This window comes from Stegastes partitus, unplaced genomic scaffold, assembly GCF_000690725.1.
Source record: "Stegastes partitus isolate 25-593 unplaced genomic scaffold, Stegastes_partitus-1.0.2 Scaffold539, whole genome shotgun sequence".
In the NCBI taxonomy this organism is placed as follows: Eukaryota; Metazoa; Chordata; class Actinopteri; family Pomacentridae; genus Stegastes; species Stegastes partitus.
Genome location: NW_007578270.1, coordinates 377,393 through 396,828, shown reverse-complemented (window position 1 = coordinate 396,828; position 19,436 = coordinate 377,393). Strand labels below are relative to the sequence as shown.

The following is a 19,436-nucleotide window of genomic DNA, read 5'->3' as shown; positions in this document are numbered from 1 at the left end:
TACTGTTACTGTTGCTACTGTTACTGTTACTACTGTTACTGTTATTACTACTACTGTTACTACTGTTACTGTTACTACTGTTACTGTTGCTACTGTTACTGTTACTACTGTTACTGATACTACTGTTATTGGTACTGCTGCTGGTACTACTATTACTGTTACTGTCACTACTGTTACTGATACTACTGTTACTGTTACTGTTGTTACTGTTGCCATTGCTACGGTGACTGGTACTGCTGTTACTGGTACTGCTGGTACTAGTACTGCTGTTACTGGTACTGCTGGTACTGGTACTGCTGTTACTGGTACTGCTGGTACTGGCACTGCTCCTGCTGCCTCTTGTCTGTCTCTGAGCTGCACCTTCACACTGATCTTGACACATCTTGACAAAGTCAATCTTTTTGACAGTCTAATGTGACGTCACAGCTCAGGTCAGGCATGGCTACGCTGCTGCTGGAACAACAGTTGTTGTTTTTCTTAGAAATACTGTTGAAAGGAGTCGCATTATTTTGGTTTGCATTCAGATTTACAGGGTTTAAGGTCTCAAGCTTCCTGATTCTCTCAAAACATCTTTATAAATCAGTCAGACAGTCCTCCAGCTCCACCAGACCAACCACAGTGTTTTAACTGCCATTCTGGCTTTGAAGTGTCTTCCTGCGTAAAGGAGCAGAACAATGAATAGAGCGAGGCTGTGCAGAGTCTCAGCAGAGACAAGGAAGAGGAAGAGAGCATTATGACGGAGCGCCTGTACTGCTCTGTGCTTTTAGAAGTGAAGAAGCTATGAAGACGAGCCGGGTTTGGGTTCTCGTTCTCATCCAGCTCTGTGAAGGTAAGTACAATTTACAGTTAAAAAAGATTTAAAAAATAAAAATAAAAAAAATAATAAGACAGTTTTCAGTGCCTAATTATGTTTGTATTTGTGATTTAATATTTTCCTCCAATATAATGTGCAGATATTATTTTACAGAGCTCTGTGGCTTTTGAACTAAATTATGTGTTGATGTTTAGCAGGTCTAAAGTTGTACATTTTGGTTCTATATTTAAAATTAATTACAGTTTTGAGGTTTGGGGTGTTTAAATGTCGAGAAAAACAAAAACTGGTAAAGTGTTTGCAGTGAAAACAGGTTTCTACGTGCTTCACACCAGCAGACAGAAGGTCATTCATCATTAATTCCCAGCTGTTAATTGTGCAAACAGACGAGCACAGTGGAGCTGTTTGGCTCCAAGAAAGGACTGAATTAGTCTTGTTTGTTTGATGTTTGACAGATATTCACACTTTAGGAGGGTCTGTGTTCTGTTGTCTAGTTTCTGTGCTCTAGTATTAACTAAGCTCTGAGTTTTTCATGTTTCCTCTCTGTTCTCGTATTTGGCAAATGTTTGTTGGGGTATTTTTTGAACGTATGTCTCTTTAACTTCCTGGTCCATAGTTTCCAGTGTGGCAGCCCCCCCCACCCTCGGATACATCCTCTAGAAGATTCAACCAAAAATTCAAATACTTTTGCCATTTCAACAGCTCAGTTTATTTGTGATTTGTTAAACACAGAACCTGGTCACCCTGATGAAGCCCGTGTGTTCTGATAACTTGTAATATTTAAAGAAGTTGCTGCTGTGACAACGTTCGGTGTTCCACGTCTGAAAAGGCTCCAGGTTTCAGGGGAAAGTGACCAGTTTGCACATTCAGACACGAAGCTGATGCCTTCAGGTGCTGTCAGACTAAAGGGAAGGAGTGAATGTCTGAAAGAGACTTAGGAGGAAACTCTGACCTGTGTTGGCTCTGCAGACAGAAACAAGACTTAAATAACTGTAAGACATGTGGTTAGGAGCGCAGACTGCCGTCCTGCTGGTGGACAGGAGGATTCATCCTCTGGGAACTATGACTGACGCCACTTCATTCATTCCAACTGTGGTTCTTGAGATGTTTTCGCTGCAGTCTGACCGATGATCTCCTCCTGCAGCCTGGGCGCAGTTGGTGTTTGAGCGTCTGGCGGAGGGCCAGTCTCTGGTCCTGTCCTGCTCCCCTCAGAAGGACCACGGCAGCCCTTCAGGCCTCCAGCTTTACCACCATGGTGCCCAGAGCCAGACCACCCTGCTGTCGCTGAGCGAGGCTGGGGAGGTCAGGGTCGACCCGGAGATCAGGACTCGTCTGCAGCTCTGTGGAGGTCTGGACTCCCCAAAGGCCAACATGACCATTTCTGACCTGCAGCAGAGCGACACGGGCCTGTACATGTGGGAGCTGAGCTACCGGGACGTGAACGGCTCCGATCACATCGTCCTCGGCTCACAAAAGATCTTCCTGTTGGTTGAAGGTAAACTCCTCACTTTGCTGCAGGGCACATCCGAGTGTTGAGACGCTAACGTTGTGTTTGTGTTGCAGCGACGTCGTGCCGCTGCTCTCAGAGCTACCCTGCTCTGCTCTGGATCAACGTCACAGCAGCAGGACTTGTGCTGACGCTCAGCTGGCTGGCCATACGCACATGTGTGAGTGTTCAGGTAATATTTCAGAAAGCACAGGAGCACATGTAACTCAGATGGTTTGTCTGTGTGGATTCTCAGCCAGACGAAAGCAGGCGGGCTTCTGTTGTAGGTTCTTTCAGATGTTTTGCCTCTGATCCGTTTAGAACGTCTTCTAGAACCTAAAAGAGAAGTCCAGTAGCCTTCTGCTTAGTTCCTACAAGTCAAGTGGTAGTTTCTGAGGTTTTGTCGTGCTGTGAAGTAACGCTGCTCGCGGCTAATGTCTCAGTTCTTCTGTCACGTTACATAAGTTTGCATTCTTTTGGCTAATTTCTGAGCACTGACTCAAAGTCAAAACCACAAAGACGGCTGCACAGTGACTCATATGAAGTAGAACAGTAATTAACGTGTTTGTCAGATAACTATTGGTGGGACCGCATGACTCACCAAATCTGTGACATGCAAAGTGACAAAGGAAAAGTTCATTAAATGCAACACGAAATATCCAAAAGGCAAATTAAACTGGTCAAAAGGATCCGTGATGGCAAAGACAGAGCAGAGCATCTGTTTAATAACTGACAAACCTTGGAACTGTCTGGAGATGTAAAACGTCCCGACATGCTTCAGCAAACCAGCAGTTAAAGCAAAGTTTCTGTTATTCGTGCTGTGTGTTATTCTGCCGACTGTGTCGATGCTCATCAGCTTCAAACAAAAGAGCTCACACAAGAGTCTGCTCCTGGTCTCAGTGTCACTCTGGCATTATTTAAGACTGATCATTAAACAGCGTGCAGAGGATTAAACCGACTCTTATGCAATATTTAGTGTTTGTCTTTTTTTAAAGCAATAATGCCAAAATCTTGTAAAGACTTGGTTTCGTCACTGTTTCGTGAACATGAACTGATGTCCTGACGTTTTAAAGGCACCAAGATGAACCAATCATCTGAGAGCGACTGATCGATGTTTACAGTTTGTGTCACTGTTTGAGAACACTTGTCAGAAACGTAAGAATCCACTGTTTTAAAACTCCTAACGCAACCTCAGCGTTAAAAATAAGTGAACACAGACTGTGTTTGTAGGCGACGACGAGGCCTCATCCCCGACCGCAGCCTCATTTTCCAATCTACGAGGAAATGAGCAGGAAGCAGCAGAGCCCCGGAAGCCCTCAAAATAACCAGGAAGCCTCCTCGCACCTGGAGGAAGTCAGCTTCCCCGTCTACGCAAACCCCAACATCCGACCGCCGCAGGACAACTACTACGCCTGCCCCAGGCAGCTCGCCCTCAGAGCCTGAGCGCGGCGGCGGCGTCGCGTCCACAGACAATCACACCAGCAACAAACAAGCAAAGGGCGACAGCTTCAACAGCCAAGAAAAAAATGCTATTTTATTAATATTTGAAAGAAGCTCCATAGTTCATGAAAACATTTGTTTCGGTGCATGTCATTTAACAATCACATTCTATGAGGAGAAAGAGATATACAGAGAAAAAATAAAACATTACAAGCCACTGACTTCTCATTAACTCTCAGTACAGACATTTTTACTTAATATTTCAAAAAAAAAAAAAAAAGGCAAACAAAAAGCAGCCCTAAACCCAGACCCCACCCTCCCCTCCATAACCGAACTGAGGAGAACAAACAAAATGAGATAGAACCCTTGAGGGCGACAGGCTAGAATCCCACAGTGCTAAGAGTGAGACGCTCATTGGTTTTAGGAATACACAGCATGGCGATGTAGCGCTAGGTCGATCTGGATCAGGGGAAGGAAGCTGGAGGTGGAGGGCTCCAGGTGAGTCCCCGTCTCCCTCCACCTCCACTGAAGTACAACAGAAATACAACACATTGGATCCCAAAACCCTGCAACAGATCAGCCTCCATCAGTGGCTGGAAAATCCCCATCTCCCCCCCACACCCCCCCCCGACACTTGTGCATAGTTTCATGATCCTTTACAACCAGCTCATGTTTTACAAACATCCTCCAAAAGGTGAAAAATGCTCCACAAAAGTCTGATTCATCTATCGATAATAGTAATAATAGTAATACCCGCTGTGGGAGAGAATGAGAGAAGAGAGGGATAGATAGATAGATAGATAGATAGATAGATAGATAGATAGATAGATAGATAGATAGATAGATAGATAGATAGATAGATAGATAGATAGATANATAGATAGATAGATAGATAGATAGATAGATAGATAGATAGATAGATAGATAGATAGATAGATAGATAGATAGATAGATAGATAGATAGATAGAGGTAGAGAGACAGAGACAGACAGAGTAATGCACGATGTTCCTGATCCGTCAGGACCGACCTCATTAAGAAACACAACAGAGAGTCCAACATACAGCATCTGCATGTTATTCACCGCCTTTTTTTTTTTCTCTTTTCTTTTTTAAACAAACTCATTGACCATTTTTGTTTTTAAATGTAAAGCAATTTTAATATATAGATTTATATATAAAGCACTCCATTTTCATTTAAAGTCCATTATTTGGTTATGACGTAACTGCTATGGATTTAGAAACAAAAGATTTTTTCTCTTCTTCTGAAATCCATAACTTTCAGTGCTTAGAATCGTTTCTTTTAAGTCATCCTTTTTTGTGTGTTTTTTTTTTTTTGTTGGTTTTTTTTTGTCTTTTTTAAACTCATCATAAAAATGTACATTAAAATGGCGTGGAGTTGGTACTCTGGAACCCTGGCCTTCCTGAGACTAGATCCACTTTTTCGTGTGTGTGCAAGATAGTGAGCAATTATGTCTTTTTTTTTTCTTTTTCTTTTTTGTTTTTTTGATTTTATATAAAGGAAAAATATATATAATCAACATAAAACATACAGGCTTCAGATAGTCCATGAAATCAACATTAACAAAGAAGGTTAAACAGAACAAGACAACACTGTTCAATCCCAGAGTTCTGAAAGTAGCACAAGAATCTTCATTCTGTCAAGTGTTGTGTTGCACTTTGTTGTTTTTTCAAAAATGGAAGCATTTGTCCTTTTTTTTTTTTTCTTTTTCTTTTCCCAACATTCCCATGGTTTAATTCCTTTGTTTTGCTGAAATTTGTTGAACTCTAGAAAAAAACCCTACGTGTTTGTAAACCGTCAGTGGCCTTGCATTGAGACAGATGAGTGAACTGAACATACATGAAAACAGAACGAAAGCTAACAAACCAAGAAAAGAAAAGGTAGGCACCTCTGAAGTGAGCCCTAGAAGCCAAGGCTCGGTCTGATGTCTGTCCTTCACTCTCCGTTGCTCAGATTTGGGAGAGCTGAAGTCCTTCTACTCCAATCTATGGCCACAGGTCTGCAAAATACTTTTTTTTTTTTTTTTTTTTGCGCTGCATTTTTTATACATATGTGATTTTTTTTTTTCCATTTTTTTCTTCTTTTTTTTAGGTTTATAGTCTGAAAAATGGTGCAATACTCAATTATGATCCATACTTTCTTGGATTATTCCACAATGAAAGCCACTAAGGTAGATAAACATTACATTTTAAAAACACACGTATTTAGTCCTTGAGTAAACATTTACACGTGAACTGTCCCCGTCTCCCCTCAGTACTTGTATCAGGTTGTTCATATAGCTGGATGAGGGGGAGGCCGACACTCAGTGCAACGCTAGAGGCTAGTAACAATTAACATCAGAATATAGTTTTGACAAGCAAAAAAAAAAAAGAAAAAAAATCAACAACAAAAGTATACTGAATTGAAAAGAAAACACGAGGCGGATGACTCGTCCGCTGTAATCACGAGCTCTCACACGTCTCAGCTCACATTCATTCATACAGTACAAGCAGCCTTGTGCAAACACTCAATACAACAGATGTAAAATTAGCCTTTATATCGATCTTTGTTTTCAACAACACTCGTATGTCAAATTTTATTCACTCTGAACCGATGCTATCAAAAATCTCTGAAGTGTATGAATGAGACAAAAAACCACTACAAAAAGTGTTCACATTACATTATTGGCGCTTCTTTTGATTCAAGTATTTGTTTTCATTATTTTGTATTACTCTGATATGTTTATGATCTTGTCTTCTGGGAAATATAATGTTGGATCCACAGGGAGGGCTGAGCCAGGGCAGGGCAGGGCTAGGCTAAGTGGAAAACAGAGAAATCTAGACGTACACACACATACAGCCGCTGCGTACGCTGGCTGCACAGTGTATAGGACCTAGCATGTGCATATTCAACCCAGGCCTTTGTTTTCAAAGAGAGATTTGCTAATTCAACTCTTTTGGGGTCCCTGCCTCAGACCCTTGTCTGATCCATGATTGAGAAGCATATTTTAATTCAGCTCCAGTTGCTTTGAGTCCACGTGACGTCAACAAAAAGGAAAAATAAAAGGGAGAGCATCTGATTTCCAACACCAGACAGGTAGATAAGAGTGCAGGCGGGGCTCTCAGTGCTGGTGCTAGGACACGTCTGAGACTCGACCGCTGTCCCGGTCACCCGTCCTCCCACTCGGGTCAACTCCCCACTTCCCCACCAGCTCCTTGATTCAAGTCCAGTGTGGAGTGAACGCAGGTTCAGGAACAATCAGACAGACAGCACAGGCAATAGTGATTGTTGTGTTGAACGAGTCTGGAGCGACTCTGGAAGAGGGCCAATCCCCTACACTTTAAGACTTGGTACCGAACTTGAGGCGTGTCCCCGTTTCTGCCGATACGTTGGGTCGCTGCTGGGACCCAGAGCCGGACCTGTTAGTTATATATATAGTGGCTGGCACGACCTTCAGGTTGGCGGTCCCAAAGAACCTCCAGGATACAGCTTCCCCACACGAGGCCCAGACAGCGAGCCTGGAGGGGAGAAGGCGGCAGCTTGCAGAGACACAACACAGAGTGCACAGCGGAAACAGACGGGTTTTCGTAGTTTCTAGTTTTTGCGAAAACCTTGATGATAAAGAAAAAGATAATGTTTTTGGTTTTTAAAGAGATGTACCCGATGTGAGCCATAAACAGTGCACAAACACACACAGGGACCCCCACTGCAGCCTGGACCTCCTCTGGACCTCCAGTCCTCTGTCGGTGAACACCAGCACCGTTCATCCGTCCTCCCTTCTGCTCCTACAGCCTCCGGCAGCCGGAGCTCGTGGTATGCCCCGGCAGCAGGAAACAAACTCATCATGCTAAAGATAAAGTAGGGTGTGGCGAGGTGGAAGTAGAGATTTGTAAATCAGTTGGCACAAGACTGAAGAAGTGACTGTGTTTGCCAACAGATAGTGTCGTCCAACAGCTCCGTCCAACCGCTAAAGGAGAGGCTCCTTCAGGTCCCCTACATGGTATCCAGGTGAGGTTTTGAGAGAAGCTGCCTGGTAGTAAAGGTTGAGAGAGAAGTGAAGGTTGGCAGATGTAGGGGATGGCTGTGAACGAACACCTCCTGTCTTTGCATAGAAATGGAAGGCTGTTGTCAGTTGAGGTGGTTCTAAGTTTAACCGAGTGCTCCCAGAGTTAAACGTAAAGCACCAGTGTGAGCGAGGCCGTCGACACCGCCAGGCGTTGTGACACAGAGTAACCCCAGGAAGGCCGGGGCACTGGCTCACTACCCTGGACCACACCTGGACCACACTTGGACCACACCTGGACCACACCTGGACCACACCTGCTCCAACATGGCAGCAGGGCTTTGCTGCACAGCTGAGGCGTACCTCCTAACTACACACTGGCTTTGCCTCAGAGGCGGTGGGGGGGAGGGGGAGGGGGCAGGAGAGGAGCTGAACACTGCATAAAGACCAGTATTTAAAAAGCCATGAAATCATCATCATCATCGGAGACAATCATTAACTATATCATCAATGATAACAGCAACAACATCAGCAAACTTCTTACAACAACAAAATAAAAAATGCACACTGGCAATTCCATCAGTAAAATCCAGGAGAAAACAAAACACATCAAACGACTCCATCTCTGGCTAAAGTGATCCTTGCAGGAGAGACAGAGAGAGTGGAAGTGGAGGCTGCTGAGGACAGACTCTGGCTAGCAGTAGTAGTAGACTTAATACAGGTTCTGAAAGAGCTGCTCTTGGCCTGGAGGCCCGAAGGGAGGAACGAGAGGGAAGCCGGTCTGTGGGGATCTGCAGGGAGGCAGCGAGCGATGGGGAGGGAAGGGAGGGACGAGGCTGCTGCAGCACCGCTCTGCAGCAGGCAGGCACTCAGTGGCCACACTATCACACAGGTTGGCAGGGCCTCCGGTAGAAAACAAGCACAGACGGGACAGAAGAGACGGCGGTCCTCCCTGCCGGACCCAGTAGAGCACGAACACGTCGAGCACTTCCAGACACCAAGGCTAAAGACTCAACGCTGCAATGTAACAGTGATATTTACTTTGATATAGGAGGGTGAGGATGAGCCACACCCACCATCACTCAGGTCTTCTTTGTATTTTCCCTTCACTTTGCTACCGTGTTTGACATCCTTTCTGGTCCCACTGACTCGAGGGAAGAAGGATTCCAAAAAAAAAAAAAAAAGAAAAACAAACAAAAAAAAGTTCACATCCATGTTAAGTTAAAAAATAAGTATGCAGAGAAGCCACTGAGCAGATTGCTTTTTTGTCTTTGCTTTTTCAGTTTTTATTTGCCAGTGTTGCTTCTCCTTTCTTCTATTTGTTGGCATTGAGGGTAAAGAGCAGCGAGGCTCTGGCTAAGTGCTATGAGAGACCACGAGTTCACAAGCCTTCGATCAGACTTTACTACCGATGCACACGTGGGCAGGAGGAGGGAGAAAAAAGTCATCGGGTCTTCGGGTAAAAAAAAAACGAAAATGGGCTCCTCTCGTTTTGGTTTGATGGCTTCTCCCCAGTCACACATAAACACATACACTCTGTGGACACACACACACACACACACACACACCTGCCCTCCCCAGAACCAGAACCAGTCGCTGGCGTGATGCGGACAGTCGGCTGGCTGAACAAGTGCTTTGTGTCCTTGGGTCTCGGACAGAAGATGGTTGAGGACCAGCTCCGCTACGCTCCTGAGCTCACACACTCTCTGAGGAGGAGATGAAGGGTAGAAAGTAGTGGCAGTTTCTTGTGGTGGTGGTGGTGGTGGTGGGGGGGAGATAGAGCTTCTGCAGTTCACTCATTCCTCAGAGTCTCGTCTCTGTGCGAGAGCCGCGGTGGGCGATGGACGGTAGAGTCTGTGGCTTATATTGCACGTCACTTTAATGGTGTTTGCAGGTGGAGCGGGCACCGCGGGGGAGGGAGGGAGGCGACAGGAGGGGAGGTGGGGGGCACGACTTGAGGTTTTCCACAACATCAGTGAGAGGGTCTGAGACTGAGACCGGACTGCGAGTCGCCCCGCAGGCGGGTTGAGGTGCGTTGAGTGTTTGTGGCTGCGGTCGGTAGCAGAAGCAGTGGTTGGTTCACGGTGCACCCCCGACCCCCCGCCACACAGACCGACAGACACATCTGAATAATATCATCTCTTAGCTTTGTTTGCAATGGTTCAAGAAAAATAAAATAAAAAAAAAAAAACACTACAAAAATAAATGGCTTGAACAAGGCGAACAGAGTTGCATCATTCCCTTTGAGCGTTGTGGGGAACTCAATCTGCCTGCAAAAAATGCACTGAAGTTGTGAGCTGTGGTTGCTTGTGTCAAGCCGCAGCAGCATGTACTCTCCACTCAGGTTTCACTGGCTCAGAAATAAGGGTGTGCAAGTGTCCGTATGCTTCTTCACCAAGTACAGAGTGAGTGAGGATAGCAGGGCAGGAAATAGTTTAAGGCTAATATTAGTGCTGAGAGAAACAAATGTGGAGTCTGGACCAGCTGAATGTTCGACAACCACTCTGATTGAAGGGTTTACTTTGGGAATGATGCCTTTTACATGGATCTCTGAGGTGCAGTATGATTGCCTCCAAAGGCAGTGAGGGATTATGCAAGTTAAAGATGGCAGCTCGTCACTGTCAGTTTGACTAAAGTACGTTTCACACGGCCAGTTCTCCAAAGTTCATCGCTGTACAAAGTCCTGTTTCTCTGCTGAGTGAAAGACTTCCTCCTGTGTCTCCACAAGTAAAAACTGAACACTGTGACCGAAATCTCTCACTGAGATTCTCAAAGGAACTGCAACTGAAATGTGGTTAAACCGAAGGAGTGGAGGAGGTGGAGACGTCGCCGTCCTCCTCCGTCCCTCCTCTCGCCGTCACGCCCATGCTGATTATCTCCACATTGATTTGCAAGGTTCTTGCTCCTGTTGGTGTACGTTTAGCCGGGGCTCCTCTCTCCTACATGGACTCTCCGCTCAGCAGGTCCCCAGGCAGCAGTGTATTGATTGGGGTGGGGCTCCCCATCACCCGTCCCTCCTCTCCGCTCGGGGGTCCCCACAGGCTCGAATACTGCTGGACGCCTCCCCACAGCAACTCTCCGCCTGTTTTCGTCCCGCCTGCTCCCAGGCCGCTGCTACTGCTGCTGCTGGCGCCGTTGTTGTTGTTCCAGTGGGGCGAGTGGCCGATGGGATGCGAGGCTCCGGACCCAGCCCCCCCCATCCTGGTCTGATTGGTGCCTGGGCTGGCCTGCCAGCTGGTGGTTCCGCCCAGCGACTGGCCCTGTGCAAAGAAGCGGTTCACTTCCTCTTCCCCGGCGAACTCGGCCAGGATGGTGGTGTTCCCGAGCACACACCTGGGCAGAGATGGAGCAAAGAACACAGGTTGAAGGTAAATCTTAAAAATGGACTGAGCCAAATGCTGGAAGTAACGTGAGTGTAGGCGTACATGTGCAGGGACTTCTGAGCCTTGGCAGCTTCGTCCTTGGAGCTGTAGCGCACCACAGCGTTGCCCTGCGTCAGGTTGAGGTGGAATGTGATGAGAGGGCCGTGCTGCATGCACAGCGTACGCAGGGTCGAACCGTCGATCTGGAAAACAAACCCGGGTTACTGCAGCCACGCGGCACAGACACAGCTACGGTTCTACAATGATTCAAGGTGAGACAGAGGCACAGACAGAAGCTGGTACCTGTGGAGTGAGGTTCCTCAGAACCAGCCAGCTGCTGGTCCTGGTGGAGCTGTCTGTACTCCACGTGGTTCCTGCTGTGTGCACAGAGAAGGCAGCAGGCTGTTAGTCGTACTTACCAAGCTCGTCTGAAACCAAAACCGTTTACTTCAGCTGCATGGGTGGTGTCAGTTAAACAGGAAAAGCGCCTGATGTCAGTTGGACCACACAAGAGCTGCTCAGGTTGCTGATCCTGCCTACGGTTGAGCTCCACATCACACACTTACAGGATATAACCTTCAGACAGCTGACAGTTCAGGGCAGGATGAGGACTATCTAGAGCGTTGTGTCTTAGCTCCGCACGACGTCTCAAGTTCTTTCAGTATTTTCACCAGTGATGAACTACATGCCTCTGCTGCCAAACCTTCTGCAAAAATGTTTAATAAAGTTGTGAAAATGTTAAATCTATTTACTTACTGCTAAAAGAAAACAATGTTGACCAATCACACAGGTGTTGTGAGCAGTAAAGACACTTTACGTTCAACATAAGTCTAGGAGGGATTTGACCAAAGTGAAGACAGCTGTTGGCTTCTCCTCGGCTGACCAGACTACTTCTGTTGGGATCTTCTTCAACAAGACAAAACGTGTTTAAAAAGAAGGATCAGAACAAATCGCTCTGGCTGATGATGAAGCTCAGTTTGTTCCACTCACGCTGCACCATATGACTAATAATGTGTGTAAACACCTGAGGGATGCTGAGCGCTACCTGTGGTGTACGAGCTGCTCCAGCCTTGGGCCAGGCCCAGAGAGTTGCCCCCCCAGGTGGAGGAAGGCTTGGTGTTGGTGAGGCCTGGTGGGGGGCGGGATGGAGCCGTGGTGCTGCTCCGGGGGCCCTGAGGGACCTTCCACAGCTCGTGGGACAGAGAGGCCTGGCTGTGAGAAATGGGGCCCGGAGACCACGTAGACTTCATCTCTGACAGTTTACCTGGATGGAGGAGAAACAGGAAGGTTGGTGTACAGGACCAGAGAGACAGCAGCTCCCACTGGGGGGAGTCCTGAGCAGCCACATGACTACAGAGCTCTTTAAAACTGTCCAAGACTGTAATAACAGCTGAAGCCTGACAACAGTCTCCACGTCTCCACTAATCTCCAACTAATCCAGCATTTGAACACATAGCTCCCAAAGAGCCTCTGCAGAATGGGGCCTCATGTAACAGTACACACACACATCTCACACCTAAAAACACTTTACATATGAAACTTAAACCACAGGACTTTCAACTGGCTGGCTTTCATGCATGTTTGTCTGTGGGGCACAGATCCCTCCCCACAGTGTGAGCACATGTCGGACAACTAAGGCAACCTAAACACACTAGTGAGTTAGAGTCTCTGTTAATCAAAGGGAACACGACGAGCTACACTCTCCTCCGTCTCACACTTTCCAAAGCACACACAGGGAGAGAGAGGACAGCACAGGGGACATATGCACTGCATGGGATACAAGCTCAGATGAAGGTCACACTCAGTCAGGAGCAGCCACTTGGATGAAACAGAGACGTGTGGTTCTCAGTCAGTGAGTGGTGGAGGCTCTGGGTGTTAGAGCAACAGGAGGGAAGGAGGATGCTGTCTGCAGTGATTCAGCCTCTGTAATGTGGGAGGAGAAGGCTATGGATGAACCAGGTACCTGCATTGTCCATCTCCGAGGACGAAAGACTGAACGAGCTAGTGTAGGCACTGACTGGCCAATCAGTGGAGGGAGGCAGAGCCTCGTTCTGAGATGAAGTGGGAGAGGAGCCTAAGCCGATGCCAGCAACACAAACAAATAGACACACAAACAAATAAGAAAGAAAGCAGCAGAGAGAGAAAATGGAATAAAGAAAAAACACTACAAATGATGACAGTAAGTTCATCAGGAAGAGAAGAATAAGAACCGCTAAATGGCAATGAAGTAATTAAAGTAGGAAATGAAGAACATACAGTAAGAAGCAGGTGGCAGCTGCTGCACTGACTGTCAAACTGTTCAGGATATTTGCAATATGTGGGGACGCTGCCAGCTCAATAAAATGTCTGCTCCAAACCAGGGGACTATTTCCAAAATGAATCTGACTGGAGACCAAGACACCAACGCAGCGTCTGAACAAAAGGCCCTCTGAGCCGATTCCCCACAGTGCAGCTCTCATGGCTGACCCGTTCTCACCTCCACTTCTGTCCCGCAGCAGGTAGCGGTTGACATCTTGGATGTTGGTGTTGATGGTGGGTCCACTGGGGACGCTGCCGGGGGTCACGTTGGGGTCTGTCTCAGGGTCGATGTTCTGGAGGCCCTTCCAGGGGACACCGGGGCAAAACTCTGAAACGGAAACAGAAATAAAACTGACAAACCACAGAAGACATGTAGAATCTGTGATTGAACTGTCTAACAACAAAGTGGTGACAGGCCTTGTTACAGGGATCCTTTGACTCTGAACATGACTTAGCTGCTGTTGAGTAGATCAGTAAGACTATCCCTAACGTGATGGGAGGTTTCACACAGAGCAGGAATAAACGTACTCACAGCTCCAGCAGCTGCCAACATGGCTGACTAGATGAAACGTAATAATGACTGTGAGGGAGCCAACCTGGTGGCCAGTTGATATTGGTCCCATTGGCCATCTTGTCACTGCTGCTCTTGCCCTGACCCCAGCTGTCCGGGGGCACCAGGGGGCTGGTAGGAGACTCTGAGCTGGACATCAGGTTGTAGGGGCTGTACGAGTCGTCCAGCTGAGGGGGTTTACCAGGAGGGCCCAGGGTGGCTCCTGGAGAAGGCACATGACACGAAACTAGCAGATGTACGGTCGCTATACGTAACGTGCACACCAGCATTTGCAGGTTGAGCTCAGATCTCTGTCATTATAAATACACCACTCTGAAGCAGATGTAAACATCATCTTTACTCAGCCAGAATCCTGCTCCTGTCTCACCATGCTTGCCCAGGTTGGGCTCCAGAGGAGACGAGTTTCCAGAGAGGCTTTCCATGGAGTTGGGGTGTGTCCACTGTGACAGGCGTGACTGGGGTTGAGGGGGTTCCTTCATAGACAGACTTCCCACCTCCATGCAGTTTACATTCATGTTTGGATTGAGTCCAGCTGAGGAACAGACAGAAGTTACTACCGGCCTGCCAACGTTCCTGTACTGACACCTGGTTGGCTTTCAAAGAGCTGCTACTCACAGAGAGCGTAGGGGCTGTACGTGTTGGGAGATGACTGCGGCTCTTTGGTCTGCAGGTCAGGGAGGCCTGGAGCCTGGGGGTGGCCTGGAAATGAATCCAGGCTGGATTTGGCCCCTCCAGGATGCAGGCCTGAGTGGGAAGGGGGAGGCTGCTGCTGCTGCTGCTTCATCAGCAGGGCCTGGGCCAGCTGACGCTGGTGCTGTTGGATCTGCTGCTGCATGTTATTGATTGTACGTGCGACCTGAGATAACATCAGAACAGAGACATGTTAGGATCTATCATGTGCATGAGGCAAATGGAAGTTCTTCTACCATCTACTTTATTTAGATGATGCTATTGTTATACATAGAAAGAAGACAATTAGAGTAAATCTGGGGTTTTCAGTGATCAGATGAAGGACTAAGAGAAAATGAAGTGTAAGAAGGGAGCCTACTTGCTGCTCTTGTTGTCGAATGGGGCCAGAAACATTGCGCTGCGCCTGCAACATCTGCTGCTGAATTTGTAAACGCTGGTACGCCTGAGAATCAGATATGAGCATGACTTAAATGTCAAACAACATGTCTATATACCCAGCGGTGACGCTATAATATTCAGAGTAATTTAAAACATGAAAGCAGAAAGTTAAACATCAGTTGAATCAGAGCTCGCTGAGGGCTGGAAGTCCCAGAGATGAACCATGTGTACACAGATCTGGGGAATGTGTAATAAAAGTGTGAGCAGAGCAGGATGAGATGAGACTCACCAGTTGCAGCTGGTACAGTTGGTTCAGAAGGGTCATATGTTGAGGGTTTATTGGTGAGGTTAAAAGTGCAGGATTCAGACCAATGTTTTTTGCTGCAAACTGTAAGAGCTGTGCTTGAACCTGTGGGGAAACAATTAATACACAATGCTTTAAAACTCTCTGAATGTTTGATAGTTTCTCGTCTCACTTCCATAATAAACAGGCATGTGTTAGCGGCTGGCATATAAATTTCAGATATAGCTGATCTCCTAGTGGAGATGTTTGCAAAGACAGAATCATTTAACACTACATACATTTAAACGCGCTGCCTGCTCATCTGTTCATATATTAGGCTTGTTGTTTCAGTGAATGCACCTGAGGGGAGAGAAACTGAGGCACTTGAGCACGTAGACTAGGCTGAGAGGAGCTGAGAGGCGGCACTGGCGGCTGAGGAGGCGGCTGCGGCTGCTGCATGGCCCGGGCTTGTGCTGCTCCACCACCGCCAAACATTCCACTCTGCATCTGCCGGACACACATTCAGGCGCCACAAATGATCACAAATACAGGAAGATCAGACTCTGTCCTTTGTGCTAAAAGCTCAGAAATCGTTGGTTGGTGCTGATTTCCAAGAGATGGTTTGGGGAGACTTACCTTGAATCTGGAGGAAAACAACTAACACGCCAGCTGGATGAGGCACTTCTGTGTCCATTCAGTACTTCTATATGTAGATGAGCTATTGAATGACTCACCTTATCCATGAAGGGCAAGCGAGGATCTGCCGAAGGGTCTTTGGAAAGAAGTGGAGGCCGAGGGCAGCTCATGGGCTTGTTGATGAGCCCGTTGTTGTAGTCGTGGCCGGACATCCCCATCCCACGCTTGTCCAGCTCCGTCTTCTTCTCCAGCAGGGCACTCATGGCCTGATCCAGGTTCATGTTGTTGCTCTTTAATGCCTCCTCTGCTGGATCCCTCTGTAAATAACCCAGGAAGCATCAGTAGTGCAAAAACAGCCCAGTAGACACTCATTTATCCCTTTGGGGTAATTCAAGGTATCCAGTAGCTCACACACATGACACTTTAGAACAACAAGAAAACTAATGTGCAAAAGAACAGGCAAAGTAATGTTTACATGGTGCTGGTCAAAGAAACGAAGTGCAAAGTTGTGCTGGTATATTACGAGGTGAGTGTGGAAGGAGCATTAGTGGCAAAGCGGATGGCTGAGTGACAAAGAGTGTCCAGTGTTTGAGCACGGTGCTCTGGGCCATTTTGTAAATGATGTCGCCATAATCCAGAATCGGGAGCATTGTCATCGTGACGAGGGCGTGTTTAGCAGCACGAGTGAAGGAGGCTCTGCTGCAAATGCCTCATTTGGCCCAAAAACCAGACGCTACTTCAAATGAAAGTCGCAGTAAAAGTGTTTACAAACCAAGCATTATTCACATGTCCTAGCAGTAGAGCAGTTAATGTGAAGTCAACTCACAGGGAAGCCCATGTCAGTCAGCTGTTTGACAAGACGGTTCATGATCCAGGTGTCCTCCTGCTTCCCTGGGACCTTCCCCTGCAGGACATGATGAACATGCTGACTCTGATGTCAAATAATAATGTCAAACAAACAGACAAGGGATTGTTCAGTGTTAGCTAGCTGTGGTTCACACCTTTTGCGGGCCCTTCTTGGATGCATTGCCCCAAGAGTTGCAGGAAGAGTTGCTCTCCTGAGAGGCAGTGCTGTTCCACATGTCTCCCTCCTCGGCGTCCCACTGACCCCCAGACAGGCTGAGCTCTTCACCGCCGCCTCCCCATCCATCTTGCATAGGTTTGGGCGCTGGAAAACACACAAGTTAGCACAAATTACTGATGTGTTCTCAAAAAACAAAGACGAAACACAGAGTATACGATAATATCCCACATAGTACAGCAGTGTTCATACTGTTTATAATACGGTCCATCCTGTATATGAACTGCATATATCTCACAGCAATAACACCGTTTTCATCTTATCTATACTACTCATACCACATCTACTTTATATCCTATCTAAATCTATATGTTCATAGTGGTCACCCTGTTTATACTCCAACACACTGTAGACACCACACAGTCACTTCTGGTTAGATGCTCATCTGCATCTTGTCTCGTACTCTTTGCAATGACAATCAAGTTCAATCTAATCTAATGTAATCTAATCAAATGCATTCAGCAAATAATTTTTAGATAATTATTTTCAGATATACAGCATTTTTCTTCAACAGTTTGTGCTGCCAGACTTGAATGGCTCTCCATGAATGTGGTATGTACGGGTGCAGGCCCCCCACCACACTGTCCTCCTGCTTGTGAGCTTGCAGGGTTTAAAAGGTTAAGATTAGGACAAAACTTTGATGACTGAACATAAAAGTAATTGGGTACAGGTGCACATGACAGCTCGTCTGTGTGTGGACTACTGTAAACGGGGCAGCCACTAGGGGTCAGTGTGGTGTTATGAGGAAACCTGCCATGCTCTTGATTCCCTGATGACACACTGACATCCTTGACTTGAATCATCAGCAGAGAATTACTGAACTTTTGCAGCAGCGGAGCATGAATGCAGCATCACGGTTCCTGACAGGTAAACACACTGTGCACATCAGGTACATAAGACTATTCACCAGGTTTGCAAGGTGCAGCTGTCATTGCTGGGTTGCCCCTGCCATAGTTGTCTGGGTTGCCTTCTCCCCATCCCCCACAGCTCCCGGTAGGTTTGCCCCAGGCAGACGTGCCATTATCCACACTGACCGGAGACGGTGCAGGTTCCCCCCAGGAACTCTCTGATTTGGTGTGGGAGCTGGGAAGCTCTCCCCAACCTGGATAGACACAAGGACAGCAACCTGTCAAAAACATGTGCCTGCACAGCCACCAGAGTCTAAAAACATGCTTCACACAGCGACAATCCACTATTTGGTCTCATTTGATTCTGTACTTAGACATTTTCACAAGAGGGTACAAGATGGCATCTAGCACATCTACATAATTACAGTCATACTGAGAAACACACTGGGGTATTTTTTAAATTGTTAAATTTACAAGAAACATCAGGAGACCTATGAAAAGTTAAAAAGATAACCACATTTCAGAAATGTACAGTTTGATCTTGTGGCTGTGTTTAATGCTGCCTTACGCTAGCATAACTCTGTGTCTCATCTCACTTAATATAGAGCCCTCATCACAGCTCTGTCTCCTGCTGGCCTTGTTCTCATCACTGTCTTACTTGGCTTTCACTGCTGATTCCTTATAAACAGACTTAAATGTGTCTGATATCTGCACACACAGAGAGCAGCACAAAATCTAACAAGCATGTTTGTGTCTGAAGCATTTTCCACATGTTCAAAAATTAAGATGGAAGTTTTTGTTTTCTTTTTGTCATTTTATATTAATTTCCTATTTGTTGATATGAGCTTGGCCACAAACCGAGCCTCTGGTGAACACATTGCCCCGTTTACCGTTCTGCCAGCCATGCAGGGAGGCAGGAACCTGGACTTGGCTCAGCAGGACGGCTGATGGAGGGAGGAGATGCCCATTTAAGATCTGGCACCTCCTCGTCCCTTTTGGCATGGCAGCCACAGTGCTGTCTTTAGGTCTGCAGCAGCGCCAGGCTCAGCTTAGCTCTCCCTCCAGGGAAAGGTCAAGTCCTAAAGGCTGCTCCAAAATTATAGTTAACATTCAGCCGTCTGGTGTGATGGGGCCAAGAGCGACCCTGATCTAAGAAGGCACAGAGGGGCAAACTGTCCTGCTGCTTCCCCCAGCTTAGAAGGGACTTCTTATTTTGTATTAACCTGCTATAAGCTCAACAACCAGGTTTAATCCTCTCCAACATGGAATCACCATGCAGGGTCAAGAGAGGGCCAGCAGGGGGCAGCGGCATCCTCTCAGAGCCCAGGGGCTGCTCCACCTCCTCCCTCAGCTGCTGACAGATGGTGGCTCCCATATAATCACACACTTCCGATGTGTCTCAAACAGTTTGTGGTGAATCAGTATTTTCACGAGGCACTTTGTAAACAGCATTCTTGTGCTTCCTTTGGGCCCCCATGTGGGGTTGCCACGGTTACCCGCAGAGCAGAACCCTGTGTTGTGAAATGTGAGGAGCCTCATGGAGGACCAGGC

The 19,436-nt window shown here is 46.9% G+C and overlaps 2 protein-coding genes across 3 annotated transcripts in view; one reads left to right on the top strand and one right to left on the bottom strand.

Annotated features, from left to right (window-relative positions):
- Positions 1-749: 749 nt before the first annotated feature.
- LOC103361863 (uncharacterized) lies at positions 750-4,017 on the top strand. Of its 2 annotated transcripts, none has more exons than XM_008288072.1 (4): positions 750-829; positions 1,956-2,306; positions 2,375-2,478; positions 3,528-4,017. In XM_008288072.1, exons 1-4 carry the CDS (start codon positions 781-783, stop codon positions 3,738-3,740), a joined length of 717 nt encoding a protein of 238 aa, XP_008286294.1. In that variant the 5' UTR covers positions 750-780; the 3' UTR covers positions 3,741-4,017. The 2 variants fall into 2 exon arrangements, with proteins under 2 accessions (XP_008286294.1, XP_008286293.1); XM_008288071.1 differs by having other exon boundaries at positions 2,375-2,490.
- A 1,042-nt stretch (positions 4,018-5,059) lies between these two features.
- The window catches only part of tnrc6c1 (trinucleotide repeat containing adaptor 6C1), a 42,742-nt gene continuing 28,365 nt past the window's right edge, over positions 5,060-19,436 (bottom strand). The window contains exons 6-21 of the mRNA XM_008288070.1: positions 17,945-18,139; positions 16,958-17,124; positions 16,783-16,860; positions 16,055-16,273; positions 15,681-15,827; positions 15,327-15,446; positions 15,018-15,101; positions 14,585-14,825; positions 14,337-14,501; positions 13,995-14,171; positions 13,577-13,726; positions 13,064-13,174; positions 12,146-12,364; positions 11,404-11,477; positions 11,164-11,303; positions 5,060-11,071 (exon numbers count right to left, since the gene is read on the bottom strand). Coding sequence (XP_008286292.1) covers positions 10,678-11,071; positions 11,164-11,303; positions 11,404-11,477; positions 12,146-12,364; positions 13,064-13,174; positions 13,577-13,726; positions 13,995-14,171; positions 14,337-14,501; positions 14,585-14,825; positions 15,018-15,101; positions 15,327-15,446; positions 15,681-15,827; positions 16,055-16,273; positions 16,783-16,860; positions 16,958-17,124; positions 17,945-18,139 — 2,681 coding nt within the window. The 3' untranslated portion in view covers positions 5,060-10,677. The remainder of the gene's footprint in view (positions 11,072-11,163; positions 11,304-11,403; positions 11,478-12,145; positions 12,365-13,063; positions 13,175-13,576; positions 13,727-13,994; positions 14,172-14,336; positions 14,502-14,584; positions 14,826-15,017; positions 15,102-15,326; positions 15,447-15,680; positions 15,828-16,054; positions 16,274-16,782; positions 16,861-16,957; positions 17,125-17,944; positions 18,140-19,436) is intronic.

Excerpts from the sequence above, each read along its gene's own strand:
- LOC103361863 (XM_008288071.1), top strand. The coding sequence starts at position 781 with ATGAAGACGAGCCGGGTTTGGGTTCTCGTTCTCATCCAGCTCTGTGAA. Across the intron at positions 2,307-2,374 it reads GATCTTCCTGTTGGTTGAAG|CGACGTCGTGCCGCTGCTCT; the intron begins GTAAACTCCTCA and ends TTTGTGTTGCAG. Across the intron at positions 2,491-3,527 it reads GCACATGTGTGAGTGTTCAG|GCGACGACGAGGCCTCATCC; the intron begins GTAATATTTCAG and ends CTGTGTTTGTAG.